General features: G+C 31.8%; 1 protein-coding gene across 1 annotated transcript in view; it reads right to left on the bottom strand.

The window, feature by feature from the left end:
• Positions 1-10,438: 10,438 nt before the first annotated feature.
• The window catches only part of LOC110107717 (protein YIPF6 homolog), a 34,136-nt gene continuing 30,915 nt past the window's right edge, over positions 10,439-13,659 (bottom strand). Inside the window, exons 2-3 of the mRNA XM_020838070.2 lie at positions 11,061-11,135; positions 10,439-10,987 (exon numbers count right to left, since the gene is read on the bottom strand). Of these exons, the coding sequence (XP_020693729.1) occupies positions 10,727-10,987; positions 11,061-11,135 (336 nt within the window). The 3' untranslated portion in view covers positions 10,439-10,726. The remainder of the gene's footprint in view (positions 10,988-11,060; positions 11,136-13,659) is intronic.

A 13,659-nucleotide genomic window follows, 5' to 3' on the forward strand; every position in this document is an offset into this window, starting at 1 on the left:
ACTTTTTCCCGCATTTATTTTTGTGGTGTGATTTTGGTTTATGTGATTTTCATTCTTTGTAAAAAGAAATTTTTAAAATACCAATTCACTCCCCCTCTTGGTTAGCTTGGGACTAAGTTCATAAGGGCTTAACATCCCTAACGAACTTTCAGATATTAGAGGATTGGAAATGTCACTTGGAGAAATAAAATGTTCATAAATTATATGTTTGAAGTAGAGGTCATTAATATTTGTGGACTTGATTTCATGGGCCCATTCATCTAATCTCATGGGTGATAATATATTTTGATAGTGATGGATTATGTCTCTAAATAATTGAGAGAGTTATAACTGTGAAACCCCTTATGTAAAAGATGCTGAACTCTTAAACATCAAGGCGCTTTTTGGTCTAATGACTAAAATTTTTGTAAGAAACTCTATAGTTAAGTGTGATCATCCCTGAGTAATTTTGGGACTTGCTGAGAAATAACACAAATAGGATAAAATCATGAGGCTCTTAGGCCAAAGCAAATAATATCTCTATAGTTAAGAGTTTGGACTATTACAAATAGCACTCTAATGGCTTTTAATCTAGCTATAGGGGAAAAAAGTCTCCTCAAAATTAATTCATTCAATTTGGTTGCACCCCTTAGCTACCAATCTAGCCATATTCTTAATCAATATACTTGATTCATTCATTTTATTCTTGAAAACCTGCTTAGTTTCTACAACACTCTGGTCCTTAGGTCTATTAACCAATTTTCATACATCATTTCTAAAAATTGATTTAATTCTTTTTGCACTACTAGGATCCAAAATTCATTTGCTAGGGATTAATTTATATTGGTGTCTACCATAGAGATGAATGAATGTATAATGACAAAACACATTTCTATGTCTAGGATTAGTTCTAACACCTACAAATGGATCTCCTTAGATAAGTTCTCTAGCATGACTAGATGAGTATATCCATTCTCTAAGCAAAAGCTCTAAAGGTTCTACTCTATTTCCTAGGTCAAAGGATTCTCCCCCTTGGGTGACCTCTACTTCTTCTTCTTCTAACATAGGCTCAGAAGATTTATTTGATTCATCAAACACGACATGGGTATACTCTTCTACTACTAACGTCCTCTTATTAAAAATCCTATAGGCTTTACCAACATATGAATATCCAAAGAAGTCTCCATCAGATTTGGGGTCAAATTTTCCTATAGGTGATTTTCCATTAATTAGGATAAAGCATTTATAAGCAAAGACATGCAAGTGAGACAAGGTTGGGTGTCATACCCTTAAGGAGCTCATAGGGTGTCTTGTTTAACTTGAATCTAATATTGACCCTATTCAACACATAACAAGCAATATTTACCACTTCTACCCAAAAATATATAGGGAGATAATATTAAGCTAATATGGCCCTAATAGTTTCTACTAAAGTCCTATTGTTCCTTTTAGATATTCCATTTTACTTAAGGGTCCAAGGAGAATACAAATTATGCTCATCCCCACCACTTGACAAAAGGATTCAGATTTATCATTTTTAAACTCTCCACTATGATCAGAATGAATAGTGGAGATCTCACATCCTAATTCCCTCTATATCTAGGTGGAGAAGATTCTAAATTCATCGAATGATTCTTTCTTTTGTGATAGTAATCTAATCCATGTGAATCTATAATAATCATCAACAATCATAAATCCATATGATTTTCTTCCTATGCTAGTTGTATTATAATAGGCCCAAACATTTCCATATGAAGAATTTCTATTGGCCTAGAGGTGATGATGTTCTTAATTGAATTAAATGAAGACTTAATTTTCTTTCTTAATTGGTAGGCAACACATAAGTGGTCCTTAGTGAAATCTAACTTGGGTGTGCCTCTAACAAAGTCTTTTTGGGTAATCTTCATAAGGGTCTTCATGCTTGCATGGCATAGTCTCCTATGTCATAGTCATGATTCATTAACAATGATTTTTAAACATAAAGAATTAGAGTAATCAATGCAATTCAAATCAAATATATAAACATTGTTAACTCTTTTTTCTCCTAGAACTAATTTGTTATTCAAACTAATCATGCATTTTGTGGTTAAAATTTAATACCAAATCCTTTATCCTATAACTGACTAATGTTAAGTAAATTATACTTTAAACCATCCATAAGTAAAATATTTTTAATGACAAAATTCTTTGAGTTTCCAATTATATCTAAGCCCACCACTTTCCTGGAAGTGTTATCTCCCAATGTGACCTTGCCTCCTAACATGGCCTCCAATGTGATAAATTGCTTCAAATCTCCAGTCAAGTGTCTTGAGCATCTGCTAGCCAGGTATCACTTGCTCTCACTAAGCCTTTTGTGAGACCAATCCTACAAAGTTAATCAATGGTTAGATTTGGGAACCCAAATTACGGGTTCCACCTTATGTTTTGATGAATGACTTACATGCATACTATGTTGTGGTATAATTATTTTGATCCTCCACGCTAGATGGGTCCCATAGTGTATGTAAGTGTGGGCTATGTAACCTAACATGCCACAAAAATGACACCTAACCCTATGGAACGGATTTAATAGTTTATATAGGCGTGCCTCTTCCTAAGGGTATATGATGCATGCAGTAATGTGGGGTTATAATATTATGTCAATATAGGCGGTGATTTATTATGTTGAAGTACATGGAGTTTTTGCTTTTAGTAATTAATTTACACTTTCAAAACATGCAACTTTCAATTTTAATGCTTGCTCATTATGATCTAATTCAATTGCAAATGTTTTTAACTATTTGTTTGAATCTTCTATTTCAAAATGCTTTGATTTCAAGGATTCATGTGTATTGGTTAGGTCAATATGCTTTTTATTTAATACATATTACTCATCTAATAAAGACATGTGATTATTATTTAAAGCGAAACGTGCAACTATTAATTTATCATGCTCCTTTTATAAAATAGAAATGTCAATGTTTATGCTAGAATACATCTTTTTGAGCTTTCTATATGTATCATGAATTTTTTTTAGATATGATAAAAAGTTCATCATAAGATAGGTTACATACCTCATCTTGATCTGACTGATTAATACTATCTTTAGCTATGAGATGGATTAGTTACCTCTTCCTCTACTTCATATTTAGATGATTTTGAGGTAGAGTCAGCCCAAAAAGGCTTCATTATCTCTTGCTTTCCTTTTTTGAATATTGCCTTGTCTTCACCATTCTCCTGGGCGGGTGAGTTTTCAAATTAGGGGATTTAATTCTTAGGTGTCCTAATTTCCTACATTCCAAGAAAATTATGTGAGATGACACTTTAAAAATTTTATTATTTTATCTTTGCTCCATTGTTGATGACGCTTCTACTTTCTTTTCATAAAGTTTTTGAATTATTGAGCTATCAATGCAATGTCTTCATCCTCCTCAGCTATATAGCTTTCGTTGTCCAAGTCATTGGCTTTCAAAGACACAAATTTTCCTTTTTTCCTATCACATGTATTAAGTAATCTCTGACTCACTTCTTGCTCAAAGGTAATGAGTGAGACAAACTAGTTATCAATATAATACACATTCAAATCTTTAGATTAAAAAATTACAGTGACCATAGCATCATAAGCACTAGGTAGGCAATATAGAATCTTGTTAACTTTTTCAGAATTAGAAAGTTCTCTACCTAGTGCATGCAAGGATCACAATATCTGAGTGAATCTAGTGTATATTACATATTATTTCTCTCAGTTCCATGCAATATAGTTCATATTCATGTAGTAAAATATTCAACCTGGATTGTTTGACTTTAATAGTTTCCTCAAATGTGATGCGTAGTCTATCCCATATTTATTTCCATGTAGTATGTGTTGACACTCTCATGTAATCCTCAGATTTTAATTCATAAAAAAAATAATTCAAATATTTTGCATTTAATTAAGCGAGCTCTCTATCCTCTTTATTCCATTTAGTAAATGAGACATCAATTTTGACTCCATTAACTATATGTGATGGAAGTGAATATCCAATTTGAATTATATGTCAAATTCTAAAATCAATAGATTACAGAAATATAGACATATAAATTTTCTAAAAATTAAATGGAATATTTCAAATAGAGGTGGATGGATTACAGAATAACCATGCGCAGTATTTCGCAGTATTTCTATTACCAAAATGTGCCATAAGATCTTTACTTGGCAATTTTAAAATCGTAAAATCTAAGACCCACTCTAATACCACTTAAGAGTTTGGGGAGGTTGTAAGACCACATTGAACTATCCCTATGCGCACGAAAGGGAAGGGGGTTGAATTGGTAGTTTTAAAAATTACTAAAATAAAATCCTTTTTTTTTGTTTTAACCAATATAATAGTTTATGAAAATATTGTAATTAAGTAACTAGAACAAACATAAATAATTTTAAAACTTGATTTTTTTAAGTTTTGTAACAAAGATAAATCAAGAGGATTTTTTTTTTTTGCTGACATAAATTAAATCTAATTGTAGTTTGCAGTGAAAATTAAACTAATGTAGGAAATTTAAAGTGCAGAAAATAAAAGAGAAGAAAAGAAAAAACCAAAAAATGCACATCAAAAATTTTGTAGTGGTTTAGTCGACATCGACCTACATCCACTACCAAGAGTACTCCTCTCTAGGTATCACACTAACATTGACTTTCTTTTTCCCCCATAGAAAAGTTGAGAGGCCTTTATAAATCACTTCCGTTAAACCAGATGTGATGGCGAACTGAAAGCTTTGTTGCCCTCTTAGTGATGACAGCAAACCTTCAATCCTTTTTTACCCTCCTAGTAAAGGCAAATAACCCATAAAATCTTTCTCACCCCTTGGTGATGGCAAAGAACCTTCAATCCTTATTTATCCTCCTAATGAAGGCAGAGTCCCTACTACCTCTGACTTTAAAGCTTCTCCCTTAAGATCAACTCCAAGAATTCACCAAGGCCACCGAAGGAAGCAAAGTGCAAGCTTGCCTAGAGCAACCATGTGAACACTCCTCACACTCCACCCTCATGCATAAGCTCACCTTCTTCCTCTTAAAGCCTAATGCTCTTTCAAGAATTCTCTCTCAATATTCCTTCAACAACCAAAAGTTTTATTTGAGACTTGATTGAGTTACTTAAGTACAAGGCTTAAAAAAAGTCATCACTATTCGTACAAGTATGATCTAGATTTATACTATATAATTAGTTTAAAATAGGAGTTCCTCTAATATTACGGAAGAGTCATTCAGAATGAACTATTCAAATTCTACATAATAATCGATCCTATTGCTTGATGAAACCCTGTAACACTAAGCCATGTGATGCCAAGATTAAAATGGTGTTTAAAAAATAAAAAAAATAAAAAATAAAAAGATTAAAATGGTGTTTTAAGATTTAAGGTTTGAATTACCCTGGTTAAAAATGAGGTCAATAAATGGACCCCAAATAGGTGTGATGAACTTGAAAAGTAAAATGCACGTGTTATCATTACAAAAGATAATATACTAAATTTAAGTTATTTACCTAATGCATGCAGAGATGACATTATCTGAGTGAATATAGTGTATATTATATTATTGTTTTACCATGTTTCATGCAAAATAATTCATAATCATGTAGTAAAATATTTAGCATAGATTGTTTGACTTTACTAGTTCTCTCATATGTGATGCACATTCTATCCCATATTTATTTCTCTATAGTACATGTTGACACTCTCATGTAATCAACATATTTTAATACATATAAAAGATAATTCAAACATTTTACATTTAATTGAGTGAGCTCTCTGTCCTCATTACTTCATTCAGTAAATGGAACATCAATTTTGACTCCATTAACTATATATGTTGGAAGTGAATAACCTGTTTAAATCATATGTCAAAGTCTAAAATTAATAGATTATAGAAATATAGACATGCAAATTTTCTAAAATTAAAATGAAATATTTTCAAATAGAGGTGGATGGGTTATAGAATAACCCTCTACAGTATTTCTACTTAGGGATTTTAAAATCACAAAATGACCTGCTTTAATACCACTTTAAAGTTTAGGGAGGCTGTAAGACCTCATTGAACTATCCTTAAGTGCACCAAGGGGAGGGGAGGGGGGTGAATTGGTAGTTTTAAAAAATTACTAAAACAAAATCATTTTTTTTATTTTAACCAATATAATAATTTATGAAAATATTTTAGTAAAGTAATTAGCACAAGCAGAAACAATTTTAAAACATGGTTTTTTTTTAAGTTTTATAACACAAATAAATCAAGTGGAATATGTTTTTTTTCTAATACAAATTAAATCTAGCTATAGTTTCTAATGAAAATTAAACTCATGCAAGAAATTTAAATTGCAAAAAATAAAAAAGCAAAAAAGAAAAAAAAAATAGAAGAGCACACCAAAAATTTTATAGTGGTTCAGTCGACCTTGACCTACATCCACTCCCTAGACTCCTCTTCGGGTATTGCACTAACACTATAATGACTCTCCTTTTTCCCCATAACAAGGTAGAGAAGCCTTTACAAATCACTTCCGTCAAACCCGTTGTGACGAAGAACCCAAAGCTATGTCACCCTCCTAGTTTTGACAGCGAACCTTCAATCTTTTTTCACCTTCTTAGTGAAGGCAAAGAACCCACAAAATCTTTCCCATCCTCTAGTGATAGCAAAGAACCTTGAATCCTTTTCCACCCTCCTTAAAGGCAGATTACCCACGACTTTTCACTTTAAAGCTTCTCTCCCAAGAGCAACTCCAAGATCTCACTAAGGCCACTTAAGGAAGTAAAGTGCAAGCTTGCATAGAGCAACCATGTGAACAACCCTTACACTCCTCCCTCACACACAACCTCACATTCTCCCTCTTTAAGCCCAAAGCTCTTTCAATAATTCTCTCTCAGAGTTCCTTCATCAGCCAAAATTCTTACTTTAGTTGATTGAGTTACTTAAGTGCAAGGCTTAAAAATCTTAAAATTTTAATTAGGATGACACTATTCATACAGTTCGATTCATATTTGTATTATATGATTAGTTCAAAATAGAGGTTCGTCCAATATGATGGAATAGTCGTTTATATGAACTATTCAAATTCTATGCAATTATCAATCATATTGCTTTATGAAACCCTGTAACAGTATAGCCATGTGATGTCAGGATTAAAATGGAGTTTTAAGATTTGAGGTTTAAATGACCATGGTTAAAAATGAGGTCAATAAATGAACCCCAAATAGGTGTGATGAACTTGAAAAGTAAAATGCACGTCTTGTCATTACAAAAGACAATTTATTGAATTTAAGGAAATTTAATTGACAAATACCTAAAAGAAAATAATCCTGAGAAGACATATTTAAAAGGGATAAATAACTTGAATGGCAGATCTATCCCAAGCAAGCAGATTTAGATGAATGTTTTAACTAGTACTCACATTTATTGATCTCATTTTTAATCTTTAAAGGAATATTTAATCTTTTTCTAACCATATCAAAATGGAAAAGAAAGATAACTTAATACTCACATAACCATATCAAAATAGTGAGAAAGTGGTTTAGAGAATTTAATGTCCACCTGACCATATTGAAACATCAAAACAAATGCTTTACTAGAATCATACATTCATCTAACTATATCAAAATAATAAAAGAGGAAAATGCAAAAGAAACCAAATATTTGCATGACCATATCAAAAAAGAAAAAGGGGAATATTTAATGCAAACTTGACCATATCGACGTATTGAGTAAAATATTTAAACATGAATGGAAGGTCATTTCCAAGAAAGTAGATTTATCAGATACTCAAATGGGAGGTCGCTCCTGATTGAGCAGATTTATAAGATACTCAAAAGGGAGGTCACTCTGAAATGAGAAGATTTATTGGATACTCAAATGGGATGTCACTCTCAAATTAGCTAATTTATAAGATATTCAAATAGGAAGTCACTCCCAAATGAGATTATTAACTAGATTATATTAGGACAACACTAGGGATCATATTACCCAATTAACTCAAGTTCAAAAAATATGGCCACTGAGAAAACTTATACCAATCTTTAAGAATAAGTAGGCAATTTAAAATGCTTTAGAAAATTTAAAATTCATTAGTTTTAGTATAATCTTTAGATCTAGTATCATCATATGGACCAAGTTTATTATGAAACTTCAACATCGTAGGAAATTTAAATGTTAAAATTCTTTTATTTATTAAAAAATTTCCTTTGATACATCATCAATCATAATACTTCCTAAGATATAATCCATTAGTAGGCAATATGGGATGATTTCCTTTACATTCTTGTAGCTAATATAATCCTCCCTGATACATTTTCTCTACCATGAATGGTTCTTCGCTCAAATTTACCACCCCTCTACTTATGGGACAAAATGGGTCTTTGTAGAACCAGGACCAAGTCTCCTACTTGAAATGTTCGTGGATGAAATATATTATTATATGCTTGAATCATTTTTTCTTTATATAACTGAAGGTTATGTTATGCTTGTAGATGCTTTTTTTCTGAACTTTTGATCTCTTCTAACTGAAGTTTAGTATTTAATTCTGATGCTATACCATAGATTATTGTAAATCTAAGTAAAGGAAGATGTACGACTAGAGGAAGAATAGCCTCTACTCCAAATACTAAATGAAATACTGTAGATTGAATTGGAGTTCTATATGTGGTTCGATACACCCACAAAACATTTCTAAACTTTTCATGCCATTGGTGCTTATTATTATCTAAAATTTTCTTTAAAATATGCACCAAAATTTTATTGAAGGCCTCAGCCAATTCATTTGCCTGAGGGTAATAGATTGTTGAGTATTTCCAATCGATGTTATGACATATAGCAAAGTTATTTATTTTTGTGCTTTTGAATGACAAAACATTATTAGATTTGATTCAAGTAGGAATACCAAATCAATATATGATAGGATCTTTAAAGAAGTTTAGAATATGATTTACTTTAACTTCTCTCAACAGAACTGCTTCTGCTTATTTTGAGAAATAATATATTCTTGTCAGGATAAACCTATGACCTCTTGAGGATCAATCAGATTAATAATTTTTAGCCCCATAAGCTTTGGTATAGGCCTCTTTGGTTTCGATGATAACAAAACCATGTTTGGTGTGACTAATGTTTCAAATTTAGTGTTTTTAAGTCTTCATAGATGATCATGCCAAACCATAGAGGAAGCTGCTTAAAGTTTAGGTGAAGACTAGGTTTAGGGTATTTTTTTTCTTGTAAAGACTTAACAATGATTTTATCACAATAAATGTGCTCACTAATAAAATGATTTCATGCATATTTCATTTTGCATCATTATGCATTAGATAACACATTTTTCTCTTGATGTGAAACTAGGTTTATTTATGATAAGTTTGCTTACTAGTTCAATTTGTGCTTATCATTCTTTTTTGATTTCTCATGACTTCAAGTGATTTCAATTTTCATACTTTATCATATCCCATTATCTAAAATTTGAAATCCCTCTTTCTTAATATTCTCTAGCTGAATTTTTCATTGAATCACTTCCTAGCCATTTTCTTTTGGCACTCATTGATTCTTTCTTATTTTATTGTAAGGCTTAATTAAACCTGATCAAGTTTCATCTTAATCTTATCCCTTGGTTCAAATTAAGTCTTTAAAATCTTCCCTCCTAATCCCTTTGTTTACTTAAGGTGAGAAACAATTCAGTTGAACCCTAATCTCACCTTGTATTGGCCGAAATTCTTCTCCATCCTCGGCCAAATTTTACAGTGTTTTTGTGAGAGAAACACTAAAGCTTCCCACCTATATTCCTTCTCCTCTTGAATCTCTAGAAACCTAAAGGCATCCTCAAGCAATTCTTTCAATTTCCTTGGAGGATCCTTCAACGGTTCTTAGAGTTTTCTTGAAGAAAAACTAGTGGGGTGAGAAAGCTTTAGCTTGGATCAAGATTTTGTGCCTTATCGATAAAATTTCCTTTATATGATCTATAAGAACTTTCTAATTCTTTATTTAGACTTGCGTTTATTGATGTACTTGTGGCTATTTTATTAAATATTTTTATAAGACTTATTTGCTATATCTTACTGATATTGTTAGTGATTTAAATCATACACTTCCAAATCCTTTTATTTTCAAAATATTAATTTTAGTTGATTTTTAAGTTTAAGCTTAGTTTGAAAATATTATTTTGACATCTACGAACAAATTTAAATCCAACATATCACAACCTTCTTAATCAATATGTCAAATATTTTTTTGGCAAGCTTCATCACACCATCAGCAACCTTTGGGGACGCGGATATGGATCCTCAATTTCTATAAAATTAATGTTAACTTCAATAAAAAGATTGTCTACCCATTTTGACAGCCAATAATCCTCACTCTTCTACTCGGCAATTTAACTGCCTCTAGCAGTTGACCAACCGGATCATAGTGTAAATTATTATTATCGCAGATCTAGTAAATAGAAACAAGAGATCATGACTTTTGTGCCAGGAAACACATAAAAGGAAAACAAGAAAAAATTAAACTCATCCGTTTGGAACCAGAGAAGGCAATTCACAAGCACAGTTCAGTCTGACGTGCAAGGAAACCGAGTGTGGATACAAATAAAATAATGTAAGAAAAAAGAAAAGTACAAAGTAGTGCAACATACACAAAAAAGCTGGCAAGCTTTAACAACCTAAAATCTCAAGTATCGTTGAGACAACGAGCAAATTGACTTAATGGTGGGAACTTCATGGCAAAGTCTAGTTAAACTGTAATTGATGTGAAATTCTTATGGATTTTGATGCCTCAATCAATGGCAATTATTAAGAAACCGACGGATACATACATGAGGAAGACTGGATATAAGGCAAGGGCTTTTCTCCTGGGATTAACCGCAGCACTCATGAAAGGATATGCTGCCCATGAGCTCCATGCCAACGTTACAGAAACAACTATTACTTTCAGAATGACATTGTCTTTTAGCAAGCAGATCAAAGCTCCAACGTCGAGAGGAAACAGGCAGTAACCTAAAAGACTGAGACTTTGGAAAAAGATGATGTGGCCACCCTGGTTATGTAGTGCATGACCATTCAGAACCTTCATTTTATAACTGGAATATATATAAGAAAAGTGTACTTACCAGGAGCAACACATTTAATGTGAGTATCACTGCACCAGCAGCAAGCATGGCAAATGCAACCGCAAATACTTCAGACTGGTAATGTTGTAATATGAAATAGATTTAGAGATGATGAAATATATGAATAATTTCATTAAAGAGGTAGCTTCTCCTAAAAAAAGTAATAGTGAAAATAAAAGACTACATATATTAGAAATGTAACAGAGAGCAAAAAAATGAAGTACAGATCAAATTAAAGCAAGCAACTGGATACAATTTAGGCATAACTAGTTTCACAGGACAGTATTAAAGTTTAAACGGGGCCATGTGCTTAAGAGGCTGACTTCTCAGGCTAAGCAAGCTAGGCAACATAGCCAGCCAAATCTAAAAGCAACCACAAATATGCTGCTATAAATCCTCAATCCAGGCCAGACAACACGTACAGTTCGCTAAACTAACAAGTCTGAATCATAATTTTCGCCATTTATGCAACACAAATGATGACAGGAGACATGCAACACAATGCAAGAATGAGACAGGAGGACACAAGAGATCTCGAAAAAGTAGGCCCCCCTGCAAAAAAAAGACTTTAAAGAGGATTTGTTATTTTAAATATAACTCACGACTAAAGAAAATACGACGTTAACAATTTCCATTGAGAAATACTGCAGCAAACGCAGGGCCAACAATAGCATATATATTAATTAAAAACATAGGTTCGTTTGGCATCATTTTTTTTTAATTTTGTCTAAACTAATATTTGGTTGGTATTTTGTTAGTATTTTTGTTTATTGTTTAAAAAATTAAATTAAATTATTCTTTAAAACACCCCAAAAATAAGTTTAGTTATTTTCATTTTCTTTAAAACATGAAAATTCCGACAAAACAATCTCACACACCACTACGGCCAATCCAGCACCTTGCCACTGGCCAAAGCTTTCACAAGCATTTGGCATACCCTCTGTACCAAAGCCAATAGCATCTCTATCTAGACGACCAACACCTCAGGAAATAACATCACTTTTCTCTTCCAAACCTCAAAATAAATAGACTTATATTATTCAATAAAAAAATAACAAAAATAATATATAAATTTAAGATACCAAACATATTTAAAGTTCTTATCAAACATTTTCAAAAATAAAAAAATTGATCCCAAAAGACTCCTTAACGTTCAACAAATGTATTAAAAATTGCGTTGTAATTTAATCAATATGCTTGCTGAACAACTTACTTTGCTTGATTAATACTTAATAAAGTTCATTCAAGTTGATTATTAAATAAGTTTAAACACTTTTGAAGAACTCAAAGGCCAAATGAACCAAACTAGAACACAATTCAACTAATTTATTTTTGTTCACAAACATATTTGCTCATTGTTTAATAAACAAGTCATTAAATGCTTGATATTAATCTTGGTGATAGCTCTTATATCATTTAATTAAAATTTGATTAAATATAATTTATTTAATTACTTATTCAATAGTAATATATTTTAATTTAATATTAATAATATTTTATAATTAAATATCAATCGCATTTACTTCATTCATATGTGTTTATTTAACACTACCGTTGTCAGGTCCCAAGTCCTGGATGAGAAAAGTAGAGGCTTGCGTTAGGTAGTCGACAGCCAGCGTAAAACTTGTCGAATAATAATGACATGAATCATTTAAGAAATTGTGTTAATGCTAGGGCGTCCCCTGGAAGCGACGCGCTGTATGGCCTGAATACAGTGACAAGTGTGCAAGGGCCGCTGCACCGGCGCCCGGGTGCAGTGTTAAATAGGTAAGGGTTCCCGCATCAAGGACGGATGTGGGCAAAGAAGCTAGTCCATGATACTAAAATTAGGATAGGAACTTGGAATATAGGTTCCCTTACAGGTAAATTAATGGAGTTAATAGATATTATGATTCATAGGAAATTAAATATTTTATGCATTCAGGAAACTAAATGGGTTGGAGAGAAGGCTAAGGAAATTGATAGTTTAGGTTTTAAACTTTGGTATTCGGGTAGGAGTCGTACTAGAAATGGTGTAGGTGTTATTATAGATAAAAGTTTGAAGGATAATGTTATAAAAATTAATAGGATTTGAGATAGAATTATAGCTTTAAAGATTATTGTTGATGATAAGATTGTTAATATTATAAGTGCATATGCTCCTCAAGTAGGTTTGGATATTGTTCAAAATTAAAATTTTGGAATGACTTGGAAAAACTAATACAAAATATACCTCTTGAAGAAAGGAATTTTATTGGAAGAGATTTAAATGGACATGTTGGTAGAGAGGTAGATGATTTTAAAAGCATTCATGGTGGCCATGGGTTTGGAATGACAAATGAAGGTGGCAAGACCATATTAGATTTTTGTTTAGCTTATGATTTTTCAATTGCTAATACCTTATTTAAGAAAAGGAATGAGCATCTCATCACTTATAAAAATGGATATAGTACAACCCAGATTGACTATTTTCTTATAAGAAAATTAGATCGTTTAGATTGCAAAGATTGTAAAGTTATCCCGAGTGAAAATTTATGTACCCAACATCGATTATTAGTTTTGGACTTTAAGATAAAGGGGCATAAAATAAAAAATAAAGTAAAACAATTTTCTAAGATTA

Source organism: Dendrobium catenatum, unplaced genomic scaffold (genome assembly GCF_001605985.2).
Source record: "Dendrobium catenatum unplaced genomic scaffold, ASM160598v2 original_scaffold_107050, whole genome shotgun sequence".
NCBI classification, from domain to species: Eukaryota; Viridiplantae; Streptophyta; class Magnoliopsida; order Asparagales; family Orchidaceae; genus Dendrobium; species Dendrobium catenatum.